Source organism: Macaca mulatta, chromosome 14 (genome assembly GCF_049350105.2).
Source record: "Macaca mulatta isolate MMU2019108-1 chromosome 14, T2T-MMU8v2.0, whole genome shotgun sequence".
In the NCBI taxonomy this organism is placed as follows: domain Eukaryota; kingdom Metazoa; phylum Chordata; class Mammalia; order Primates; family Cercopithecidae; genus Macaca; species Macaca mulatta.
In genome coordinates, this window is record NC_133419.1 from 40,221,984 (window position 1) to 40,247,743 (window position 25,760).

At 33.7% G+C, this 25,760-nt stretch overlaps 1 protein-coding gene across 2 annotated transcripts in view; it reads right to left on the bottom strand.

Moving 5' to 3' along the window:
* Window positions 1-5,351: 5,351 nt before the first annotated feature.
* Window positions 5,352-25,760, bottom strand: part of LUZP2 (leucine zipper protein 2) — a 577,754-nt gene continuing 557,345 nt past the window's right edge. For both annotated transcript variants that reach the window (XM_015114623.3, XM_015114622.3), the window contains exons 11-12: window positions 10,285-10,362; window positions 5,352-9,459 (exon numbers count right to left, since the gene is read on the bottom strand). In XM_015114623.3, the coding sequence (XP_014970109.2) occupies window positions 9,355-9,459; window positions 10,285-10,362 (183 nt within the window). In that variant the 3' untranslated portion in view covers window positions 5,352-9,354. The remainder of the gene's footprint in view (window positions 9,460-10,284; window positions 10,363-25,760) is intronic.

Here is a 25,760-nt window from a genome sequence, read left to right on the forward strand (position 1 = left end):
GGACACAAACTCATCCTTTTTGATGGCTGCATAGTATTCCATGGTGTATATGTGCCACATTTTCTTAATCCAATCTGTCACTGATGGACATTTGGGTTGAATCCAAGTCTTTGCTATTGTGAATAGTGCTGCAATAAACATACGTGTGCATGTGTCTTTATAGCAGCATAAGAATGGGAGAAAATTTTTGCAAGCTACTCATCTGACAAAGGGCTAATATCCAGAACCTACAAAGAACTCAAACAAATTTACAAGAAAAAAACAAACCACCCCATCAAAAAGTGGGCAAAGGATATGAACAGACATTTCTCAAAAGAAGACATTCATACAGCCAACAGACACATGAAAAAATGCTCATCATCACTGGCCATCAGAGAAATGCAAATCAAAACCACAATGAGATACCATCTCACACCAGTTAGAATGGCGATCATTAAAAAGTCAGGAAACAACAGGTGCTGGAGAGGATGTGGAGAAATAGGAACACTTTTACACTGTTGGTGGGATTGTAAACTAGTTCAACCATTATGGAAAACAGTATGGCGATTCCTCAAGGATCTAGAACTAGATGTACCATATGACCCAGCCATCCCATTACTGGGTATATACCCAAAGGATTATAAATTATGCTGCTATGAGTATTTCATTTAAAAGTCTACCACCACAATATCCACTCTAGCCTTTGGCCTAAGTACATGCATCAACCTTTAGAAAAAATAATTTGTGAGTTTGCATTGTTTATTCATATTTCATGGACTAGTAGGAGATATTAAATCTTACGATGTGTTGGAAAAAAGGAATTATGTACCAGGTCACCTGGTAAAGTTGAAGTTGATAGAAAATAGATAATTTGAATCAAACAGACATATCTATCTTCTGTTTATCTGTGAAAATAAAATTATATAAAGCACATCACATCTTAAGTAAAAGCCCATTAACCTTAGCAATTCCACCATGGATTAATTAGTGTTTTATTCTGTACATTATAAACATGGATTTTATTGTAATTAACCCAAATTTCAAATAAAACACAGAAAACAAAGTAACATAATTTTATTTTTTATAAAGACAATAAGACAAAACCTTAGCAATGTATTTCCTCATAAACAGACATTTTCAAAAGTGTATTGATTTCAGGGTAAGCTATGCCTAGAAACTTCTACAGCAAATACCTGTCATTAGAACATTCTCTTCTTATCAGTTAAGATAAATAAAATACCTCTCTTTCCTGGATCTTATGATTACATTCTTTTTTTTCTCTATCAGAATACCTTTGTTCCAGTATAGTCACAGTGGATATTATCTAGTGTAAATACTTGCAAAATTTTCCTCAAATAAAAAATGTTTTGGTAACAATGAAGATCATCTACAAAATCCATTTGAGGTTACATGCATGCAGAACCATGCCAAAAGGAATCCCCCGCTTTAGTGCATCCAGCAAATAGTTCCAAATATAACTCTCTGGTCTAGGTCTAAGTGTAGATGAATGAGAAAACATAAAGAGGCATATGAACCAAGCCTTTGTACTTGAGAACTGAGGATGGCTACCCTATCAAATAACTGAAGTGGTATGCTAATTTAGTGTGTTCACTTCCACAGCATGAATTAGCACAGTGTGCTCACTGCAACAGCATTGGACTCTCACTTAACTATAAATATGCAGTTATCTACTATGCTCTTAGAATTCCTATGTTCAAATACTATGAAACATGTAAATGGAATCAGGGTATAAAAAGGTACTCAACTGATCTATATATGAAATGTATTCAACACATATAACATATCATAAATATACATATAGTGTATATTTTGATGAATTAATATTAATGAACATCATGAAGGCATGTACATCCATGTGGAGAGATGTGAACATATGAGGTTATTTATATGCTAAATTTACCCATCCACAAATAAGAATGTGTACAAATGCCAGAGAGCACAAATGTGTATGGAATTCCTATAATAATGCCTACAACAGGCCTATACAAACAAGAATATGCACAAGCACAAACAATGCACATATTTGTCCATAGGAACATACATGAAAAGTTATTAGGTTTCAGTTAATAGATGCCATGTCAATGGGTAAAACAAATGCATCATAGGAATATCTAAAACTTATTTGGAGACTCAAATACCAAAAAGCCTTTAGGTGCAAACTCCCTAAATGAAGTGATAATGAAAGAGGAAATGACAGTGTTTTTTTTTTTTTTTTTTTTTTAATGTTGTAGAGAAAGATCTGCTCTAATTCCTCATTCAAAAACCAGTCTATGTATTCATTGTGGAAAGTGAGGGTATCTCAGTGTTTATACTGCCCCAAACCTCAACCACCTTCTTATTCCCTTACTCATATTAAGTCGAATACTTACAAACAGGCTGTTTTTCCTCCAAAGAGAATAAAATGTGAGAAGGCGTATTCTCTTTCAAGGGTATTAGAATTAATTATGTCAACTTAATAATCTAATTTACTTTTTGGACACACCTAGCTGATCTCAAGTTCTGATGATTTGAAGAACATTTATAATCTATCTCATACTTTTTCAAACTTGTAGTTATTAATTCGGCTAATATTCATTAGAGCACCTACATGGTCAATGAGTAATGACTGGAAACACATCTAGTAAATAATTCATTTTTATTTATGACCCATCTACTTCAGCAAGATCTGTCAAAATCACCCAGACTTGTCATTCTTAGTGGTTCTTATGTGCAGAGTGTCAGCATCACATTTTACTCATGACCCACTACAGGGTGCCTTCTCTTGTGATCATCCTGGATAGAGATGTGGCCCAGGAAGGCATGCTCATTCCGCAGTTAACCAGGTATAGAGGTCAACCGCTTCTTCCAGGAGCTTCATTCAAATCATCCTGCATTTTCTGTGAACAAATACATTCTATGTTTTTCCCAAGATGCTACTGTGTCTACAAGCCAAGAAAGGAAATGGTGTTCTCTAAATAACTAAGGAATTTACCAGTGGGAGAGTGCTAAGAAAGGGAGAAAAGGGAAATGCATTCACACCACACTGATTGATGATGCAAATGCTATAACCACTCCACAGACAACTTCAATCAATAATTTTAATATTAAACTCAGGGCTTTTCAAAGACAGGGAGAGAGAATACTACAAGTTTAAGCCCTAGAAATTAAGGTTTATGGAAGAATCCTACATTTCAGGATCATTTATACCTAATAGAGCCAGATATTATAGCTTGCAGGAAATAGGAAGCAATGATTCTACCATATGATGCTTTCCTTTTTTTGCACAGCACTAATTAGCAAATATCTAATTATGTGAATTCAAGTTTGCACTTTCAAATATTGTTAGCTAGTATCTAATACCAGAAAATTTCCTTTTTGAAGGTTTGAACATCCATACAAATATCCTATTTTTATTAAAATTAGCTTAATATCATTTTCTCCATCAAGCCTGTGCACAGCTAAGACATTCAGATATTCCTGACTCTATGCTATGGTATGCTATAAAGAGAACTCACGTTTGTATTTGTTGCAGTAATGCATTTATCTGTATGCTTCCTTCATTAATCATTGTCTCTCTTTTTTAAAACTTGAAATTCCATCAGGGCAGGGCCCCAGGAGAGCCTGCATGTTGAAGTTGTTAAATGCATGGATTCCAGTAACTCATTTCCAGGTCCATATCTCTCCTCTTCCTCTTACTAGCTGTATGATTTGGGGTAATTTAATTGCTACTTCTCTATCTCAATTTCCTCAACTGTGAAATAATAATAACTGTAATGTCTATTTCAAAGAATCCTGAGAATATTTAATACATTTTTTAAAATCACCTAAAAGAATGAATGGTGTAACTGAAACATACTGGTATTCATAACTATTACTTTTGCTTACATTTGGATCCTCAGTAACAAGTAGAATGCCAGGCACATATCAGAATCTCAAAGAATATTTATTGAATGATTGAATGGCTGACTGAATGAACAAATAGGAAGGAGGGATCATAGAGATCCTCTTGATCTGTGACTTTCAAATTACTTTAGACTTGGACACCCTTTCTCCAATAAAAGTATATGCACATTATATAAGCCCAACAAATAAATTATGTAAAATAATAAATATTTTAGTTGAAGATGAAGGGATTATAGAATCCATAGTCCTGGGCTGGGTGCGGTGGCTCACGCCTGTAATCCCAGCACTTCGAAAGGCCGAGATGGGCAGATCACCAGATCAGGAGATCGAGACCATCCTGGCTAACAAGGTGAAACCCCGTCTCTACTAAAAATACAAAAAATGGGCATGGTGGCAGGTGCCTGTAGTCCCAGCTACTTGGGGGGCTGAGGCAGGAGAATGGCGTGAACCCGGGAGGCAGAGCTTGTGGTGAGCCAAGATCGCGCCACTGCACTCCAGTCTGGGCGACAGAGCGAGACTCCGTCTCAAAAAAAAAAAAATCCAGAGTCCTATCCTCTTGATATTCATTTACCTCTCGGCAGCCCTAGAGTTATTTCTACTAAAGAGTTAGGGCTAGGTCTCTTCAGAAAGTAGAAGAAAATCTCTGTTTTAAGCCAATTGCTTAAGACCCAATAGGTTAGGAAACGAATGCTAAAAGAAGTAACCTGTGCATGTCCAAGTGTGTGTCAGAAGTGGGTGTCAATTAAAGACTCATAAAGTCCACGTGAAATATTTCGATTGCATTGACCTACATTTCAAAATTTACCCAGGAGTGCCTTATCTACTCTGCTTAGAAAGTCCCAGCCACAGGCCTATTGCTAAATCTTTCAGGAAAAAAAAAAAAAAAAAAAAAAAAAAAGTTAAAAAAAAGATAATCTAAGAACAAAACAACACAACAAACAAAACAAAATGCGTATTTTTGTTTCTTATGGTTCTTTGTTCTCATGCCAATACATGCTCCCTTGCTGCTCGCCTGCTTGTTCCCTTGCTGTTTCAGCATCTAAATTAATTTATTCAACAAATGTTTGAGCATCTTCTATGAGGCAGCTAGGTCTAAGCACTTGAGATTAATTTGTGAGGTGATGGATATGTTAATTAACTTGATATAATCATTCCACTACTTGTGTGTTCATATATAGAGATACATCACATTGTACCTATTATATATCACAATAATAATTCATAAATTAAAAATAAAAATTTAAATTAAAAAAAGACAAAATCCCTGTCACCATGGAACTCTATATTTTTTAAAGAAAGCACATGCAAAATAAAAGATTTTGGGGGCACCGGCAAAGAAAGATTAAAGAAAATTTTAAGATGCTATTTAAGAAAAGTTCTTAGATCCTGATACACAGAAGCAAGTACCATTTTTAATGTTCATATCTGCTTTTTCAATTAGTTTATGTAAGATAATATACATTGTATTCTTGTAACAATCTTTATTGAAAAAAAATAGGCCATCTTTCAGCATCTTTTATTCTTCATCATTCGACTGTTAATATTATATAACACAATCCAAATGAACACATAGTTTGGGGAAGTTTAGGACTATACACACGACTAAGAAAATGTCTCCTAAGTAAACAGTATGTGTTTTCTTCACTCTCTAGGTCTGGCCAGTTCAACCTATTCTATGGTACGCTATGGTGTCAATAATTATTTCAGCCTCTGCTGCAATTAGTGCTAATTACAATACCTGAGCTATAAAAATAAAAGATTTCATTATAGCAAAGTTCACAAATATTGTTTTAGTTCGGTAATCCACATTGCTCATCTAAAATAGTACATTTTCTTTACATATAACTGTCTTAGACTTGTAATTGAGGATATTTTATGAAACAGATCTGTATCTGAAACAGCACTATGATGCTAAACATCTGCATAAGGAATGAAAAAAAGTTAGCCACCTAGTTTTTTCAATATTCAGATACTTGAGATTACACAGAAAACCACATCCAGATGAATGACTGAATTATTCACTTTTCTTCTGAGAATTTTGGCATTGGATAAGACACAGCACTCATTTAAGTTTAATGCATTTTAGGAACAGGTTCAGTTTACGTATTTAATGCACATAAAAGAAAACACAAAGCCAAAAGAAATTTCTAATTTGGAAACAAATACATCAAATACATAGCATTGATTACTATTTTAAAATAACTATAGATAAATACAATTGTTGGTTCTGGTTGTATCTCTATTAAAGCAAGTTATTCCATTGGAAAATATCTTTTTTCTTAATAAGAATCAATTCCATATTTTTCAAAATGTAAATAATCTTTCACTGCTTATCATTACAGGTACATAATAGAATTATACTCTCTATAATCAACATTTAGGTTGATATTTTATCCCATATAAGGACGGTCGGGATTTAAGCGTTAATTCCTTTAAAACAACATCTGTTTATTCAGTTGTTAATTAAAAGATGTAACAAATGGCCCCTTTCTCATACACAAATTCACAAATGTAAGAGAAACATTTTTAACTTATCTGATTATATTTTAAAGCAATTAGAAACTGAGATAAATAAAATGTATTCATTAAGGTACAGTCATAGAATATACTAAAAAAGAATCTCAAACTTAGCTATTAAAAGGAACTCCTAAAAATATTTTTAAAGGTCTCGTGCTACAAGTTTCTTTTTGTTTTTTAAAACAAATGATGCAATGAATATAACATAGTAAACTTTGCTGGATGTATAATGCCATATATATTTAAAGGGAAAAAATACATTGGCCGGGTGCGGTGGCTCACACCTATAATCCCAGCCCTTTGGGAGGAGGTTGAGGCAGGTGGATCGCCTGAGGTCAGGAGTTCAAGACCAGCCTGGCCAACGTGGTGAAACCCCGTCTCTACTAAAAACATAAAAATTAGCCAGGCATGGTGGCAGGTACCTGTAATCCCAGCTACTCGGGAGGCTGAGGCAGGAGAATCACTTGAACCCGGGAGGCAGAGGTTGCAGTGAGCCGAGATCGCACCATTGCGGTCCAGCCTGGGTAACAAGAGCGAGACTTCATTTCAAAAAAAAAAAAAAAAAAAATCATATGGATCCAAAGCCCACTTGATCAAGCCAGGAATTAATAAAAGAAATTTAGGACATAGAGAAAATAAACAACTTTAAAATGAAGCTTGATAAAAACGTGATTAATATCAACCTGAGTTCTTACCGTTCAACATGTTATCTCTCATGACAATTTCAGAAAATAACAGCCTGATTTTCCTTTTTTTTCATTCCAAAGATGCTTCAAAACATGCTGTGCTAGATGACATGGTGAATAACTTTCCATAGGACCCACAGGGCCTACAAGGGAAGTTGGGCCCCAGGGTGGAGGTGGGAGACTGAATATAAATTAAAAATAAATGATCTGCTTCCCTGTCATGAAACTATGGAGATGGTTAGGGCCACTGAGCACAGTGGGAAAATTACAAGGAACAGGACTTGCGAGACTAGCAGTATTCTAGTTTCTATAATTAAATTATTTTTAGAAATATGAAGGAGTCAGCAGAAACTTCAGACCTTGATCTTTTATTTTATCCTAGTGACTTCATCTGAAAGCTCTATAGATCATCCATAAAGCTAATTATCTTTTTTTCTTGGGTAGCTGGTTTTATGAAAAATGTAAATGCCCCTTGATTTACAATAGGGTTACATACAGATAAACAAATCCAAAGTTGAAAACATTGTAAGTCTAAAATGCATTTAAGATACCTAACCTATGGAAAATCATAGCCCACCCTAACTTAAACCTGCTTAAATGTGCTCAGAACATATACCTCATCCTACAGTTGGGCAAATTGTCTAACACAAACCCTATTTTATAATAAAATGTTGAATATCTCGTGGACCATGTATCACTAGCCCTCCAAAAAAACAAACAAAAAAAATTCAAAATTCAAAGTATGTAGAAATTATGAAGTTTTCACGGAATCATCAAAAAATCGTTAAGTTGAACCACTGTGGTTGGCATCTGTCTGTGCTAATAAATGACACTGAACCATTCTGAAAATAGAATTGCTACATAAATACATGATAATGTTACTTTTACAGCTAATGATATTTTCCAATTCTCCAAAACTTTAAATTTATTTCAATATGCCATTTTGATCAGAGGCATGCCATTAAATCTCAGAATCTAAGTTCATCTATTGATTACACATTTCCTTTAATATATTTTTATTAATTATCTTCTAGGATACACTGATCCAAATGTATATATTGTGGTTTGACAGATCCATCCTGTAAAACCAATGGTTTAATATACATTCTACAGTTGCAAAAAGGTTCTAAACAAAAGAAATGATTTTTCAGTTCAGACAACTTAACTGTAGTCATTAACTGAGTCTGCAACTTTGAATGTCCTATGAAACCTATTAACCAGATAATTATTCAAGGGTCAATTCCACTTGCTTGTGAGCTACTTTCCAATTATTCATGAGTGCATTTATTTGATTAGTGATATTCCTATAGAAAATCAGAACTCTTAAGGATTAACACTGCCATTGATTTATTTCAATAACACATTTGTTTTCAAAAAATATGCAACTGGGTTTATTGAATCAACATGGCTATTGTACTTTCATCAAACCCCTGCTTTGTAATAGGTATTACCTGCTTTCATATTTGTATTTTAGAACTCACTCTTCATTCCCTACTCCACTACCCAACTTCATACCAAAAATCCTGCCAAGTATTTCAGACAACTTGGTTATTAACTTGGAGTAATTGCAGTAGACATACATAAGAGATGTGTCTATAGAATGCCAAAATATTTAATCGTGTCAGAAATTTAGTCATTCATCCAAATATTTTGTCTATATGATGCCAAAAATACTTAGTGAATTATGTTAGCTGACAAAATTCTTGACCCAGAATTGTCTTAGCATTGTTTAGACAAAATAATTGTTAGTAGTTCAAAATAATACCAATAGCAATAAACACCATCAAAGAAACAACGTATTTAGGTTGGCACAAATTCCAACCTTGAGGAAAGTGACTTCAGTTGGCTCATGTGGACTAAACCCTTATAGATATGATTGTAATTTGGATTCTAAGAATGCTGAGAACCCACAATATTTTATTATCCTCCAGTTGATTTTGACAACTACATCATAGAAGTGCTAGATATCCAAACGAACCAGGAGAATTACATGTTAGATAGCATTTGAGTTAAACCAGACCAATTTATATGGGGCAATTTACCGATGACAACAAAATTTTTATGACTGTGGATATTCATTTCAATTAGGTTATTGCTTAAGGATCATAATTGGTCTGGAATCTTTGAAAATTTGTAGACTACTTTATAAAGTTACATAAAATTGTGAAAAAGTTGCATGCATTAGAAACAGTATTTCCATCAAGCTTGTGGTCTAAAAAGAGTATGAAGACAATAGCAAATGGACGTTTTTAACACAGTTTCTTAGTATTTACAGTATTTTTTCTTCTCTAGCTGCCATCCCTTCAAAGCTGGTCAATGGTTTCTCTGGGGCTTTTTTCACCTCACATTCAGAACAAGGAGGCATTTGCAATTTCTGTTAAACAATACAGAAAAGACAATTAAAAGAATCAAAATAAATACATGGTAAGGTAAAAATTGAAAAGTCTAACAGAATAAGAATGAAAATTCATAGATCTCAACAAATATCTTAGAGAAAATGAACACTGGACAGAAATGAAACAAATGTAAAGATGTTAATTATATTTCATAAAACTACAAAACAAAATTTTGTCTAAAAAGAGCAAAATGTTTCAAAAACTATTTTGAGAAAACTTTGCCCAAACCATTCAATTCTGTTTTAATCTAATTCAAAGTTTGAGAATAAGTTAAATCTAACTCAACATTTTAGTATTAAGTGAAATAAATATTAAGAATGTCAATGATATAATATTTTTGGTCAAGTATAATAAATTACAAATAAAAATTCAGAATTAAGCTCTCGACTTGTGTTTATTTTGTTTGCTTTTGTAAGCAATATGTACTTCTTTTCACCTCGTCTGCTTCCTCAAATCCTCTTTAATCTACTTTGTCCAAAAAGAAATATATGCCTGTTTGATCATCCCTGTTTATTTTTGTTTTGTTTTATTTCCTGGTCTGTGAGAGGGAGGGTGCAAGTGAGGGAGAACTCCCTTCTCCCTTGACCTTCTGAAGGCCTCACATAGTCAAGCCAAAAGCTTAGTAGAAAGCAGAGCAGGCTTGGAAAAGCCCCCAGGTGAAGACACTATATAGTATATAGTATTAGCTATATAGTATTAGCAAGTACAACATCCTGCCCCAGCTAGAGCAAGAGAGAAGAGTGTTAAATACAATGGATTCAAGAAGTGCTTTTTGACATAATCAAAATGAAACAAACACATACCTGTGGGATAGGCTCAGTTTCTGCAGTGGCATTACTTGGAGGACTTTCTTTGTGCGTCATTGAACAGGTTCTGCCTTCCTACAAAAATAGTAATTGAAAATATATCAGTGAAGTTAAATAAAGAAAGCGGGGGGGTAAAAACACTCTCTTGAATTCTTCCTGTTGAGAAGATTCTATCACTTTGATCCATACTGAAAAATCAAAAGCTACGGACAAAAATCTTCACCACAGCAGTGGGATTTCAAGGAGAGATCAAACATTCCTGGCTGGTGTGGGGATCACAATGGTGCTTATGGCAGTCAGCTACGACAAAGAAGTACGATTCCAGTGGAAAATTATTTCCCTGGAAAACATTTAAAAAGAAGTAAAAGATTATAAAACTACTATATCTGCAATGAATCCAGACTCTGTGATTCATACATGTCAATTATTTGAGTGCCTGCAGGAACATCAGTATTGCAAGCTAGGAAGCAATGTAACTAATATGACCACCAATCTGTCTTGCATAAAATCCTCCTCATCTTTTTTGAAAGATAGTATTTCTGGAACTAAGATCCCAGGAATTTTACTGGCCAGAATATCTGATCTTACTTATTAGCTTCAACAGTTTAAAGGAAGATGAAGTGTTAGCAATGAAAAAAAAAAAAAAAAAAAAGATCCACTTGGGCTTCACTTCCATTTTAACCAGGGTTAAAATATTCAATCCTCCCTCCCTCCCTCCCTCCCTCCTCTCTTCCTTCCTCTCTTTCTTTTTTTCACTTACTGATAATTTTCCTCCTTCCTCTCTTCCTGTCTTTCTTCTTCTTTATTATATACATACTTTTAAATTAACAGCAACATACGTGGTGTAAGAATCTGCATTTGTGTGTGTGTGTGTGTGTGTGTGTGTGTGTGTGTGTGTGTTAGATTTCTCATAATCTTTTCCATGTGCAAGACAGAGCCTAACAGTTTAATAATTTGTGAACACTAGGCCAGGTGAAATGGCTCATACTTGTAATCGCAGCACTTTGCAAGGCTGAGGTGGGTGGATTGCTTAAGCCCGGGAGTTTGAGACCAGCCTGGGCAACATGGTGAAACGTCCTCTTTCCAAAAACAAAAACAAAAGCAGCTGGGTGTGGTGGTGGCACATGCCTGTGGTCCCAGCTACTTGGGAGGCTGAAGGGGGAAGATCACCTCTGCCTGGGAGGTTGAGGCTGCAATGAGCTGTGATCATGCCACTGCACTCCAACCTGGGCTACGATGTATCAAAAAAGAATATATATATATATATAATTATACATAAAATTCAAGACCACTGGCCCACTGATATCAAAAAAATAAGTTTCTTTCCAAGCAATGAACCAGGGGATAGAGAGCTAAATTGACTTTAAACTCTGAAAATTCTGAGTAGAAGATAAAAAGGCCTAGAGGAGATTAAACCTACTCTAATTCAGATTTTAAAGGTTATTTTACATGCTCCCTCTATTCTCATATTATATTGCTCTTAATTGAACACAAACCATGTATCTGTACATTTCTTTGCCCATGTGTGTGCTACCCCACTTCCTTTACTGCAGGCCCCTGAAAACCAACTACTCATTTCTGCCATATTTCATCTTTTCTACTGCTAGACAGACTCAGTCACCCTTCTGGGCTCTAAAAGTAATGCTTATAACAACTTTAGCACTTACCTTTGTTTTTATATATGTAATCATGCCTGCCTCCCCAATATATTGTGAATAACTTTAAGACAGAGACAACATTTATCACCACTAGATCACAGCTAGATGCCTACCAAAAAGTGGTCAATATGTAATCTCTAAATAAATAATAAATAATTTTAAAATATTGGCGATGTAATAGTTCAATACTTTAGAATTTTCTTTTTTTTATTATACTTTACGTTCTACGGTACATGTGCACAACATGCAGGTTTGTTACATATGTATACATGTGCCATGTTGGTGTGCTGCAGCAATTTTCACAAATGCCTGCTTTCTTTGGCCATAGTTAGGCACATTTTATACACAATTGGTCCTTCTAAATAAGCCTACGGTATGCAGAAAAAGTGAGATTGTCACGATAAGACTAAAAATAGCTGAATTCTTAACTAGCTTATTCTAAATACTTTTTAACTACCTAATTCTAAATATTTTTAAGTATTCTAAATACTATGTATTCCTTTATATACATAGAGGAGTCTTCTACCCTGCCTAAGGAAAAATATTTTTATTTTTTCTTGTGGTATGGTATAATTTATAATTGGAGCCTCACATTTCTCAGGGAATATTATAATTACTCTGTTTTGCTGTAATAAACCAACTGGCTGTTGTTTTTATTATTCTTGCATTTACCCTTTGGAAAATTAACTAATTGTAAGAAATCAAGCTCAAAAAATGTAGTTCATAGAGAAAGCCATTTGAATAGTGTAGGATTTCCCAAAATGCACTTGGTAAGATTGGAGTTCATGTCATTTAAGTTTAGGGAAAAATTGATTTCAACATTAAACAGTTGTATTTATTGTAGTTCTTCTCAGAAACCTCAACATACAATATCTTAAAGTTTTGATCTTGAATGATCTGATCACATAATCACAGGAGGTGGCTGCTAAAAAACCACTCCAGGGTGATAATTCTGTCCTACAAATATGGGGTTTGCATTTTTAATCGGCATGCTAGCAATTCAAATATACCTATGAAATTTGATTTTCACTTCATAATGCACAATGTTATAAATCTCTAAGAAGGAGATATAATGTACATATTTCTTGAATATCTTTGACTTAAAACTCTTTATGTATAAAGCTTCACTGAGGTCATTGTCATGAGGAAGACACTATGGGATTTGCTATGGAATATATTTCATTAATGTTAGCACAACCAACTATTTGAGATAAGTCTTTGATCATCTGAACAATGAAAACCTACTACATTTCAACATTAAAGAAAATATTTTGTGGCTAGAAGACAGCTGTAGCTTTTTTTATCTCATAATGAATAGTATCTCTAAATTTACTCTTTCTGTGCTTCATAGGCATTGTGGAAATTTCATAAGATGGTTCATAAAATTGTTAGTGAGTCTCAGAGACACACCAGAGATAAGGCCACAGTACTATACTGCATAGGTTTTGTGCTTTAATAAAGCCTTTTACTACACTTAAACCTTTGCTGAAATAGAGCTCAATTTGGTGAGACACAAAGGGTGGGTTTCTCATAGAGTTCCCTCACTCTGTTGCAAACAGGACCTGGGATATCAAAAATTCCAGAGAACTGTTGTGAAGGAAGGCAGGACAAATTTGGCCTATTACCAACACTGTAGTATAAAAGTAGTTTTGACTATTGGTTAAAAGTGCTTTGGAGTGAAGTAGACTTTGGTTTATGTTTTAGCTCTGATACTTATCCATTGATGACCAAGTTATTTTTCTCTGGGCTTCAGGTTCTTTGGCTGTAAAATGGATCTATTTCTTTATGGAGTTGATTTAAGGGTAAAATTAGAAAACATAAACAAGTATTCAGCATAGATTAACAAATAATAATCACTCCTTTTTTTTTTCTCCTCATTTGATTATTGTTATCACTATCATTAATGATTACAAAACAATACTTATGATCAGTTGATACTGACATTATTTTATGTCACAGAATCAACAGCGATGCAATTACCAAATATAGAAAAATAAGAGGAAAGGTAGAGAGAAGAGAAGGAAAGGAAATAAAGAAAGTGCTGAGTAGAGGTACTGAAAAACATTTCTTACTAATGCTTCTCTTTAACAATGAAGGTAAAATATAACAAAAAAAAATTAGGTGGGAAATTAAAGAAAGAAAAAAAAAAACAAAATTAAAAAGAGAAATAAGCTTTCCTGTATTAGGCTAACTTGTTTGAGACACAGCAACGGGCACAGCCCAGACCCAGGGAACGTCTTGATAATACTATCTAAGAAGCCAGGACACAAAGGAAAGTGCTCTGGAGACTCTCCCAGCACTCTCTCAACATAGCGAGAAGAAAAACAAATTTTCCTTTGTTTTATAATATGAGTTTATAGATTCTTGTTCTCTGTAACTAGTAACTTCAAGTATTTTGTTTTATATAAAAAGTACAGAGAATGTCACATGAAGCCTGAGCAGGCCTGAACTACAGCTGTCTAGGCACCATAGTGAAGGTTATAAGATAAACCAGTGCAAGGCTCTTTAAAGTAAAACCTAGATAACAGACATCTGGTTTGCTTGGCAATGGTCATGTGTAATCCTAAGTTATGAACTTGTCACAATTTAATTAATTGTTCTGCGTCTGTATCCTTGTTTTTGCTCAACTGTAACTGTAAGCTTGCTTCAAGTTAGCCCACCCTCTTTTTAAAGTGTGTATAAAAGTCAAGTGCTGTCTTTGTTCTGGGCCTAGTGTTTGTATGTTAAATCTACTGGGTCTGAGTGCACTCAATAAAGATCCTGCTGTATCCCAAGGTCTCTCTGATCCTCCTGATTCTGCAACAAATTTTTGATACTAATGTTTTGCTTTGGAAAGAAAAAATGTTTGAGAAAATATAGGTTTCAAGATGATACCAAATTGTGTTTATATATTTAAAGATTTATCCAATAAAACATGGGTTTAGAGTTATAATGTGAATCATTGAATATAGAATTAAACCAATGGACTTACTTCTAGGGAAGTTCCCTTGGAAACAACAGAATTTAATTCTTAAAAGAAAACCTCTTCATTCAAAAAAGCTACACTACATTACACAGTACGAGGTGGGGTCACTGAGAGAAAACAGGCATTTACTGCAACTATAGCTAAGATCTAAAGAGAGTAGCCAATGTTATCTAAAGAGTAAATATAATTTTTTAGACAACTATTGCAATAACTTTTGCTTATGCAAATATAATTTTGTTTTTCCCTTTATGGCCACACAAATGAAACCTAGACAATCTAATAAATTATCTTTGTTATCCTTAAATTACCTCAACACTGACAGTCAAATTGAGCTTCTAAAATGGTTCTATACTTTAATCATTCATTCCACAAACATTTACTGAGTTTCTATTATGAGTCAGGCACTGACAGAAAATAGAACAATAAAAACAGTCAAGGACTTTGATGTCAGTGGAGGTTATATTCTAGTGGAGAAAGCATAAATACATACATAAACAAGAATATATAAAAGAGAGTATCAGAGAGATTTAAGTATAATGTTGGAAGATGCCTGCAGGTAACCTCTGTAAGATGAGAGCACAGGCTTTGAGGTCAGGCATATCTATGTTCAAGCTCCAGTTCTTTCACCTACTAATTATTTATCAGGGGAAGTTCTGCAACCTCCTTGGACTTTAATTTCATCAACTGAAAATAGGGATATTAATATACATCACAGACAATTTCTATACATTAAAAACATAAATTCAATATGTTAGTGTATTTGCGTGACATATTTTAGATGCATAAGAATCATTTGTTTAATTATTTCAGGTGCCTAAAACCAGTTACATTTTTTTCTTTCCATTGCTTTTACGTTTATATGCTTTTCCATCATGTGTGATCTAACATGTAAAATAGACACATAAATATATGTGAAGTAAATTAAGGATGATAATTCTGTTTCAACTTAATTGCTGTTTACATATTTACTATAGATTGTTACTGTGTCAAGTGATATCAGAATACAAAAGAGGTATGTTTCATAAAACACATTGATCATACTTCAGTAGGTTCATAACTTATAAAATTGCATGACATGGCCATTGTTAATTGTGCTGAAAATGTAAGATATACACATCTGTTTTACCTGAATGGTTCAGTGTCAGTTTACATGAATAGGGCTCTGTGTTTCATCAGTGGAATTTTTGGACCCTGCCACAAGAAAAAACTTTAAGGTCACAGCTAAAGGTGATTCAAAAGAAGGGAAACTTTCCATGATGTGAACTGAAGGGCAATAGGAAAGTTTGAAGGGAAATAGAAAAGTTTGAAGAGCAGTAGGAAAGTTTATTCTTTTTTATTTTGTCAGGCAATTTATAACTTTAGTCTTCAGTAACACACACACACCCACATACACACACACCATTCATAGTCACTCACAATGCCATTATTATCAAACTTATATATGAAATTACATATCTGAAACATATGATCTTTAAATTGTTTAATCTATGGAAAAACAATTATTTTACAACACATATTCTAAAAATTTCAAATGCTAGTTATGGACTTAACTGGGATATTTTGACAGGCAGGATTCTAAGATAGTCCCCATGTTTCTCATCCGCTGGTGTGCAAACATTATATAACACCCTCCTCTTCAAAGGTTCTCACAGGCAGACCCTATGAATATGATGGTATATATAACTCCTGTGATCAGGTAGTTGGTTGGCATTTTAATAGAAATGGAGATTATCTAGATGGACTCGGTTTGTCAGTTGAACCTAGAAAGATAATAAATATCTTATTTTTGCTTTGCCTTTGCTTTGATTATTAAACTGCAGTCTATTTACTGGCTCCACATTTTTTGAAGGTGGACACTGGATAATTTTGTAAACAAATACACTTCTGGGAGATAGGTAATATTTAAATAATTTTGTGAACATAATATATAGATAAATTTAGGTGAAAGGATAAGTTAATCTTTTCCTCATTTGTCTTTCTCCTTAACTTCTTTTTGCTACATATACTGCTGGCTCTTTCATTTCTTAAAATTCTGTGTTTCTTAATGCTCTTCTCTTAATGTTTTATTATCTAATCACTTTAGTTCTCATTCAACTGAATCATTAAATGAGTAGATTCCCATTTGGATGTTTGCATAGGTATGCAATTTTAGATTTTAGATATTAGATATTATTTTAGATTTTAGATATTGACATATAGACATGTATACCATCACTTTTTATTTTCCTTTGTTAATGTTTTTCAGAATATATATTTTCTGCTATTTTATGTATATATTAGTTTATACACCCACACACACATACTGCCAGGTGATTTATAATTTATAATTGCCTGACATACTGTGTGTGTGGGTGTATAAACTAATATATACATAAAATACATATATTGTGTATTACCCACTGGGATAGCATGCTCAAGTGATCAAAGTTGTTATTATTTCCAGGTGTTGCATGTGTAGCTGGAGTATGAAAATTGAAAATAAATAAATGTTAATTTATGAATTAGTACAGTATAACTTATCAGGTATCTGTTATGTACCAGATGCTGTAATTGATTTGATATATATTTCATGTGATTTAATCCTCATAACAATACTCAGATATTTTTGTCTTTTTTACACATGAGGACAACAAGATCAACAGAGCTACATAACATCCTCAAAGTCATAAAGCTATTGCTGTTACAATTGAGGCAAAGTCTCTTGCTGCAAATTTGGGATCTTGCAAAGATTCATATTTTCTTTCTCCCATTTTATTATTTAACTATACAATATTTTAGATTTTGACAGCACCTCACAGGTTGCAGTCTCAGGTAACAAGACAGTTTGTGACAAAACCAAAAAATGTTTCTCATAATATACTTTTGCAATATTCTACCAAGATCCCTAAGTAAATGGTTGGTACACATTTGGGCCTGATGGATCACTGAGATGTATTATCCAGAAAAGAAGACAATATCACTCATGGCTAATTAGGACAATCATTGATTTCTTCATGAAGGAGGAACTGAGGCTTGAGTGATGAATAAAGTTTTTTGAGGTAAAGTCATGAGGACAAAAAAGCAGAAGTAAACATTCTGTAAGTGAGGGGGATGCATGAAAGGTAGCAATTTTGAGGTAAGCTGAAATGGGAAATACTGAGATGATTAGAGTAGGTACAGTTCAGGAACTCTGAGGCAGCTCAAGCAGCAATGTTTATACAGAATCTGGCAGACATTAAGTGACAATTACATTGTAAATATCCTGCAGTAACATGCCTATGTTTCTAAGAAGTCAATGCTTTCTCTATGTTGGAATCTAAAGAGATTTATGAACAGCACTCTACAGTGATCATTACATACAATACTTGTCCAAACATGTCATCAGTACGACTCTCTTCCTCCAGCGAAAGATTTGTAATCTATATGATTTTTAAGTATCCCTCTCTGACTTCCAGATCTTGTCAAGGTGGCATCATTTTTCTTCTCCCACATGGCTGACAAGAAGTTGAAACTTGGCTACTTTTGCTAGAAGTTAGGTTTTAATACTCAAATATTTGGAGCTAGAGTTCCCAAGATTATTTCATGACTCTATTACTAAATTAAATTACAAAACTGAAAGAAAAATGCATAAAAGTTCCTTTTTTATTTTTTATCATACTATAACTTCTGGGATACATGCACAGACTGTCCAGGTGTGTTAGACAGGTATACACGTGCCATAGTGGTTTGCTGCACCCATAAATTCGTCACCTACATTGGGTATTTCTCCTAATGCTATCCCTCCCATAGATGCCACCCCACAACAGGTCCAGTGTGTGATGTTCCCCTCCCTGTGTCCATGTGTTCTCATTGCTCAACTTCCACTTATGAGTGAGAACATGTGGTTTTTGATTTTCTGTCCTTGTGATAATTTGCTAAGAATGATAGCTTCCAACTTCATCCATGTTCCTGCAAAGGATATGAACTCATCCTTTTTATGGCTGTATAGTATTCCATGGTGTATATGTGTCACATTTTCTTTATCCAGTCTATCATTGATGGGCACTCGGGTTGGTTCCAATACTTTGCTATTGTGAACAGTGCTGAAATAAACATACTTGTGCATGTGTCTTTACAGTAGAATGATTTACAATCGTTTGGGGATATACTCAGTAATGAGATTGCTTGGTCAAATTTTATTTCTGGTTCTAGATCCTTAAGGAATCTCCACACTGTCTTTCACAATAGTTGAACTAATTTACAGTCCCACCAACAGTGTAAAATTGTTCCTATTTCTCCACATCCTCTCCAGCATTTGTTGTTTCCTGACTTTCTCATGATCACCATTCTAACTGGTGTGAGATGGCATCTCATTGTGGTTTTTATTTGCATTTCTCTAATGACCAATGGTGATGAGCTTTTTTTCCTATGTTTGTTGGCCACATAAATGTCTTATTGGATTAAAAACTTAAACATAAGACCTAAAACCATAAAAACCCTAGAAGAAAACCAAGGCCATACCATTCGGGACTTAGGCATGGACAAAGACTTCATGACTAAAACACCAAAAACAATGACGACAAAAGCCAAAATTGACAAATGGGACCTAATTAAACTAAAGAGCTTCTTCAGAGCAAAATAAACTACCATCAGAGTGAACAGGTAATTGACGGAATGGGAGAAAATTTTTGCAATCTATTCATCTGACAAAGGGCTAATATCCAGAATCTAAAAAGAACTTAACAAATTTACAAGAAAAAAATAACCTCATCAAAAAGTGGGCAAAGGATATGAACAGACATTTCTCTCAAGTTCCTTTTTAAAATGACTCAGTCTCTCTGTGCCTAAAACTACATGTAATCAGAATATAATTAACTTCCCATACCAAAACCATAATTTTATTACTTAATGATAATGAATCTCAACCCAAAGGATAATAGACGTTCAGAGTTTTCCCTTTACATGTACTCACCAGAAACAACAACAAGGACAATACCTTTTGTACTTTTAATTGCCATATGTAGGTTCAATATCTCAACTCAGAGGATTTTGAGGATTATGGTATCTCAGCTTTGAAAACGAAACTTGCAGATGATAGAAACAGACAACCTTTTTGTGGGTAAGCTGTAAACTATTTTTCATGAACACAATTCAGCACGTCATAGTCTCCCTTTCTCTTTCAAAGATAATGGCATTTACCCCTTTATTTCATTGCTGGATTGTTGAATTAGACTTTAAACTCTCTCTAACCTCATCTTTTTCCAACCCAAACAGATCAGGCATCAGAAATGTCTTCCTAAAATGGATTTTATCATTCTAACTCACTGCATAAAAATCAATTGAAACAAACAAGAAAAAAATATCTCCCACACACAAATATGTGACTTCCCATTGCCTATAGAATAAAGCATGAATTTAGTTAAATAGTACTCAAGATCATTCATAATGTGGCTACACTTAAAGTCCCTTAGCAAATGTCATTGTCACAGGTTTTTACTTATTCTTCAAACTTGATGAGCAAGTGGATAACTTTAAATCTTTGCTCAGGCTTCTTTTTGCCCCCAAATGATCATAAAACATTATTTTCTAAACTCCCAAGTATCATTTAATAAGCAGTTCAAGTTATAAATCCCCAAAGATGATAAATCTTGTGTTGAAAAGCTCTATGCAATTATTTTATACTCCCAATTCTCCTGCCTCCCCTTTCCACTGAGAACATCACTGGACAATGCCAGAGTGAATGAAAATTTGACTCATCTTCAAATAGCCTTTTGGTTATGCATAACTAATAGGAAGAGCTGGGAGATTTTCCAGCCACAAAATAAAAGAAATAACATCCCCCAAGAAGACAAAATGTTGTATAACATTCTGAACTAGCTTCCCTAGAAATCCTCCTTCCAACAAATGCTCATTTGGAAATCTGGAAGGTTTTTATGGTTACTATAAAAAAGCAGATTCTGCCAAATTTTCATTGTTGTTCCTCTTACTATTTGTGTGCTAAGCATGACAAATGAAGAGGCAGACAGAGAAGATGGATGAAATTAGAAGGCTGGAGACTGTTTTCTTAAACAAATAAGATGTGTCATAGAACGTGGTCAACAGATTAACTTTGATGAATCATAGTGAAGGTGTATGAGTGAGCATGAAAATAATGAATCTTTGCTTGTCACCTTCTCTGACTCATAGATAATCTTTTGACTATGGTTGTCAAATACATACACAAACACAAAAAGTTTTATCACACTGATGTATTCTTTGCCTCATTCCTCTTCCTGGATTAATTATTGAAATTTCGTTCTTTTAATTCTTCCTGGCAAAACCTGAAATGGAATTGTGACTCTTGGAAAGAGATAAATAGTGCTGTTTCACATAAGAGATTTCATGACAAAGAAGAATAAAGTTAAAACCCATGGGTGAAGGAATCTATGTTTAGTCAATATTTAAATTCTTAAATCTACTAGCTTTGTGGCCTTGGATGACTCAATTTTCCTTAATCTCAATTTTCATATTTTTAAAACGAGGAACAAGTTTGCTCATCAATATTTGTAAGGAATAAATGAGGAAATATATTTAAAGCACCTATCTCAGTGCCACTCAACCCACTGTGATCTGTATTAGATATTGTAGCAGCAATGATAATGATGAACATAAGGATCAATATATAGGCAATAATGACAGCAGCAGGCATGTTAACAAGGTTCATTCACTTTGCCCTTAATAAAGATGTACCAGGTGATGACTGTGTGCCAGGTGCTTTGTGGGACCCAGGTACATGGTAGAGAACAACCCAGAGACAATGCAGACCAAAATCATCACTGACTACAAGAACATTTGGCTCTTTCAAGCAGCTTTCCCATAGTTTAAGACACATATTTTGATCTCAAATATTTAAGAAAAAATTCACTAAGTGAATTATGTTTTGTAGGAAGTCAGAACATGTTTCTCTTTGTTAGTATGCCTGTCAATGTTATCTCCAAACAAAGCACTGATTTAGAGATTGGTCTGAGTAGTTGGTTATGATTATGGTTTTAAATGCTAATATATTAAATCTCAATATCTAGAGATTTTGAGATTTTTATCTTTCAGATGAACATTAGAAATTTGTGAGGTCATAAATTTCAACAAATGGAGAATTAAGATGTACTATCAAATGTTTCAAGGGCTATCATGCAGGGAGAAGGGCTAGGCATATCTATTCCTTGAATGATGTGCCTAGGACAAGAGAGAGGTCAGACTGGGACAATGGAAAGAACAACATGTCTTAAATTGAGAGACGTCCAAAATAAAATGAACTGGAAATGTTGATATTAAACCAAAACAGCCACAATCTTAGGCTATTTTCATGAAATGGATGGGTTCAGTCACCTCTGAGACCTACACCAAATTTGAAATTCCATGAGATTTTATGAAATAGAGTAGGTATGCCAATTTAGTGTTCAAGTTTCACAAGTTAGGTATATTTTCTAATGCTTGACAATGATGCTTTATTTTTTAAGTCTACATGAGAAGTTGTTGAAAATTTGAATAACGAAGTTTACATGCTGCTCATGTTTTTTAAGAGTCATCATTAACACATAAAGAGATAATAAAATTAATCACACAGGAAATCTGTATTTAACAAGTAATTATAAAGCAGTAGATACATAATTTAATATACACCATCTATTTAATTGTCAACACAATTCTGTAGGGTGCATAATATTAATGGTGTTTTACATATGAATGCCAATATAGATATTATCAGGAAATAATAATTGTATATGTTTCTTTTTCATCAAGGAAATCAATACAGGTGGCATGATAAGAAACAATAAAATAAACTATATGGTATGTGAATTGAAAATGTATAACCTAGTGGAAAGAACATGTGCTTTGTAAACAGGGAGACATGGGAGTATATTCAGGCTACATTTTCTTCATGTTTAAGATATATAAAGTTGAAGTAATAATGTTCATCTTACAAGATATTTGAAGATAAATTGAGTCCCTAGGCAGTGAGAGGTACAGGATCTGCATTAAGAAAGTTTAATATTGAATCTGGTTTCTTCACCTGTTCTTTGTCTGACTGTCCTTCATGTTTATCATTTATTTAATAGGGAAAGGGAATTGTATTCATGGAATTTTTGTGAGGGTTAAATAAAGACAACCTGGAATAAAGCTCCAGATACACATTACATGTTCAATAAATCATATGTATTTTTATTATCATGGAACACTCTCTGAAATTATATATTGAACAAGTGGTGATTGTTTATATAACGATTAATGTGGTCCATTCAGTTTTGGAAGAAATGCTGTTCTACATTAACTTACTCAGATGTATTTGCATTAATGCAATGCCATCCACATGACACTGAATAAAATGATATGATCAAATTGTACACAAATATAAATAATAATTAAAATGATAAACTATTTTTCTTATAAAACATATAAATAAACAATAACTATATATTACTGTTGGCTATAACATGCTGAAGGAGACTCCTCTCTCTTCTCTTTCCCTTTCTCTCTTTTACTATGTTGGTGTGAAAATATATTCACGTAGATATTTTGGAAAACTGATAAATGGCTTTAAATATTTTCACAATTCAGTGTACAGCCATCCCTCAATATATCTGGGTATTTCTTTCATCATCCCAGACAGATACCAACATCCATGGATGCTCAAGTCCCTTAAATAAAAAGATGTTATATTTATATATAATCTACACATGCCTTCCTATATACCTTAAATCATCTCTCGATTAATTATAACATCTAATATAACAGGAATGTGATGTAAATAGTTGGTATACTACATTTTATTTGTTTTGTTTTCTATTGTATGTTTTTCCAAATATTTTTGATTCATGGTTGGTTAAATCCACAGATGTAAAACCCAGGCAAACAGAAGGCCAATTTTATTTTAATTTGGGGTCTTTTCTCTCTGAAAAAAAAAAAAATACAAAATTTAAAACAAAACTAAATGAACAAACAAAAAAAGAAAATAAACTGAGCACAAAGAAGTATTCATTATGGGGATTTGTATAACAGAAATAAAACAAGATATTGGTCAAATAAAAATATGCTGATTAAATAATGATAAAATATTTTGTGGTCATGAAGACAATGTTTTTAGAATGTTTATTAATATAAAAATGCTTAATCTGGTATCATATAATATGAAATTATATAGAAAATATTACACTAATACAAAGCAAGAAATGTATATAAGACTGACAAAAATAAAATACATTAAACTCAGTATTGTCAAATGTCATAGCACAATGATAAAGTTGGAGAGGGAAAGGCACACAACTTTATTGGTGTGCTTTGACTTTTTTGTTGGTTTTCTTTTCTTTTCTTTCTTTCTTTCTTTCTTTCTTTCTTTCTTTCTTTCTTTCTTTATTCCTTTCTTTTTTTTTTTTTTTTCAAGGTCTTGCTCTGTCACACAGGCTGGAGTGCACTGGTGTGATGATAGCTCACTCTAGCCTCAACCTCCCCGGCTCCAGTGATCCTCCCACCTCAGCCCTTCAGGTATCTGGGAGTTCTGGCAAATGCCACCACATGCAGATAATTTTTTTTTTTTTTTTTTTTTGTATTATAGAGGCAATGCTTCGACATGTTTCCCAGGCTGGTCTCAAACTCCTGTACTCAAGTGATCTGCCTACCTAGGCCTCCCAGAGTGCTGGAATTACAGTTATGAGCCACCGTGCTTGGCCCTGGAGGTTGGTTTCAAAATAACACATAAAGCCTACCTATCTGTTTGGCCATTCTTGTAACTGTCTATGTCTGTCTTTATCATTTCTATATCCACTATTACTACCTCTCCCTCATTCCCTTCCTCCTCCTCTCCCTTCTTCCCCCTCCCTTTTTCCCTTCCTTTCTCCTGTCTCCCTCCTTTTTCTTCTCCCATCCCTCTGTTTTTCTTTTTTTTGTTTTTCCTTTCTTCTTTTTCCCTTTTCTTGAGGGGCATGACTGATATGTCACTTTCCAATGATATATTACCATCTATAATAATAACTGCATATCTGTGTACAGCTGGCATATGGGGTAATATACAGGTTCATAAAAATATAACATTTAAATTTGAAAAGAGCCTAAAAACTTAAGGTCTTCATTCCATATCCATTTCAAACTCAAATTCTTTTTCTTGAACTAAAGCAAAAGTTCAGATATCATTTCTCTTTATGCATGTATAATTAAAGAATATAATTTTACTTGGGAAAGAATGGATAGAGATGTAATAAGTTGTAGTGAATTATGGATTAATTATTCAAAAGAATCATTTTCTGTCTAAAAAAAGAAAAAAATATCAAATATTAGTCCGGAGAATTATTTAAAACAATACAAAGAGTAGTATAAGTCTTCAACATACCTTCATCATCTCAATTAAGTAAAATTCAACCTAATTAGTAAAGTACCTAAGATCTGGAAATTCAAGTAATAAAATATGAAAATTAATCAGGAAAGCACGCACAAATTCAACTGCTTCAATATGCAGTTCACCCATTCAATTATACAGGAGACCTAGGGAGAAACACAGCTGGGTCTGTAAATTATAAAGTGGGATAAGCCACAAATACATCTATTAAAATGATTAAACACTGCCTCTCAGATACACATCTTCACCAACACCTCTAGAATAACCTGTTTGTTTCTGTGATTTCCGGCAATAAACCGCCAACGGACACAATATTATCATATAACCACAAAAGCAATCATTGTAACAACAAAAGTATGTAGTTGAGACAAACTTTGCTAATTACATAATCTCTGTGTGTGAAAACGAACACACAATCACAACGTAGTGCAAGAGACTCTAATCCTGTGATGTCTCTAGTCACAGTAAGGCAGCAAGAATAAGCTTTGGAGTCATGGACAAATGAACTTGAGTCCAAACTCTATTT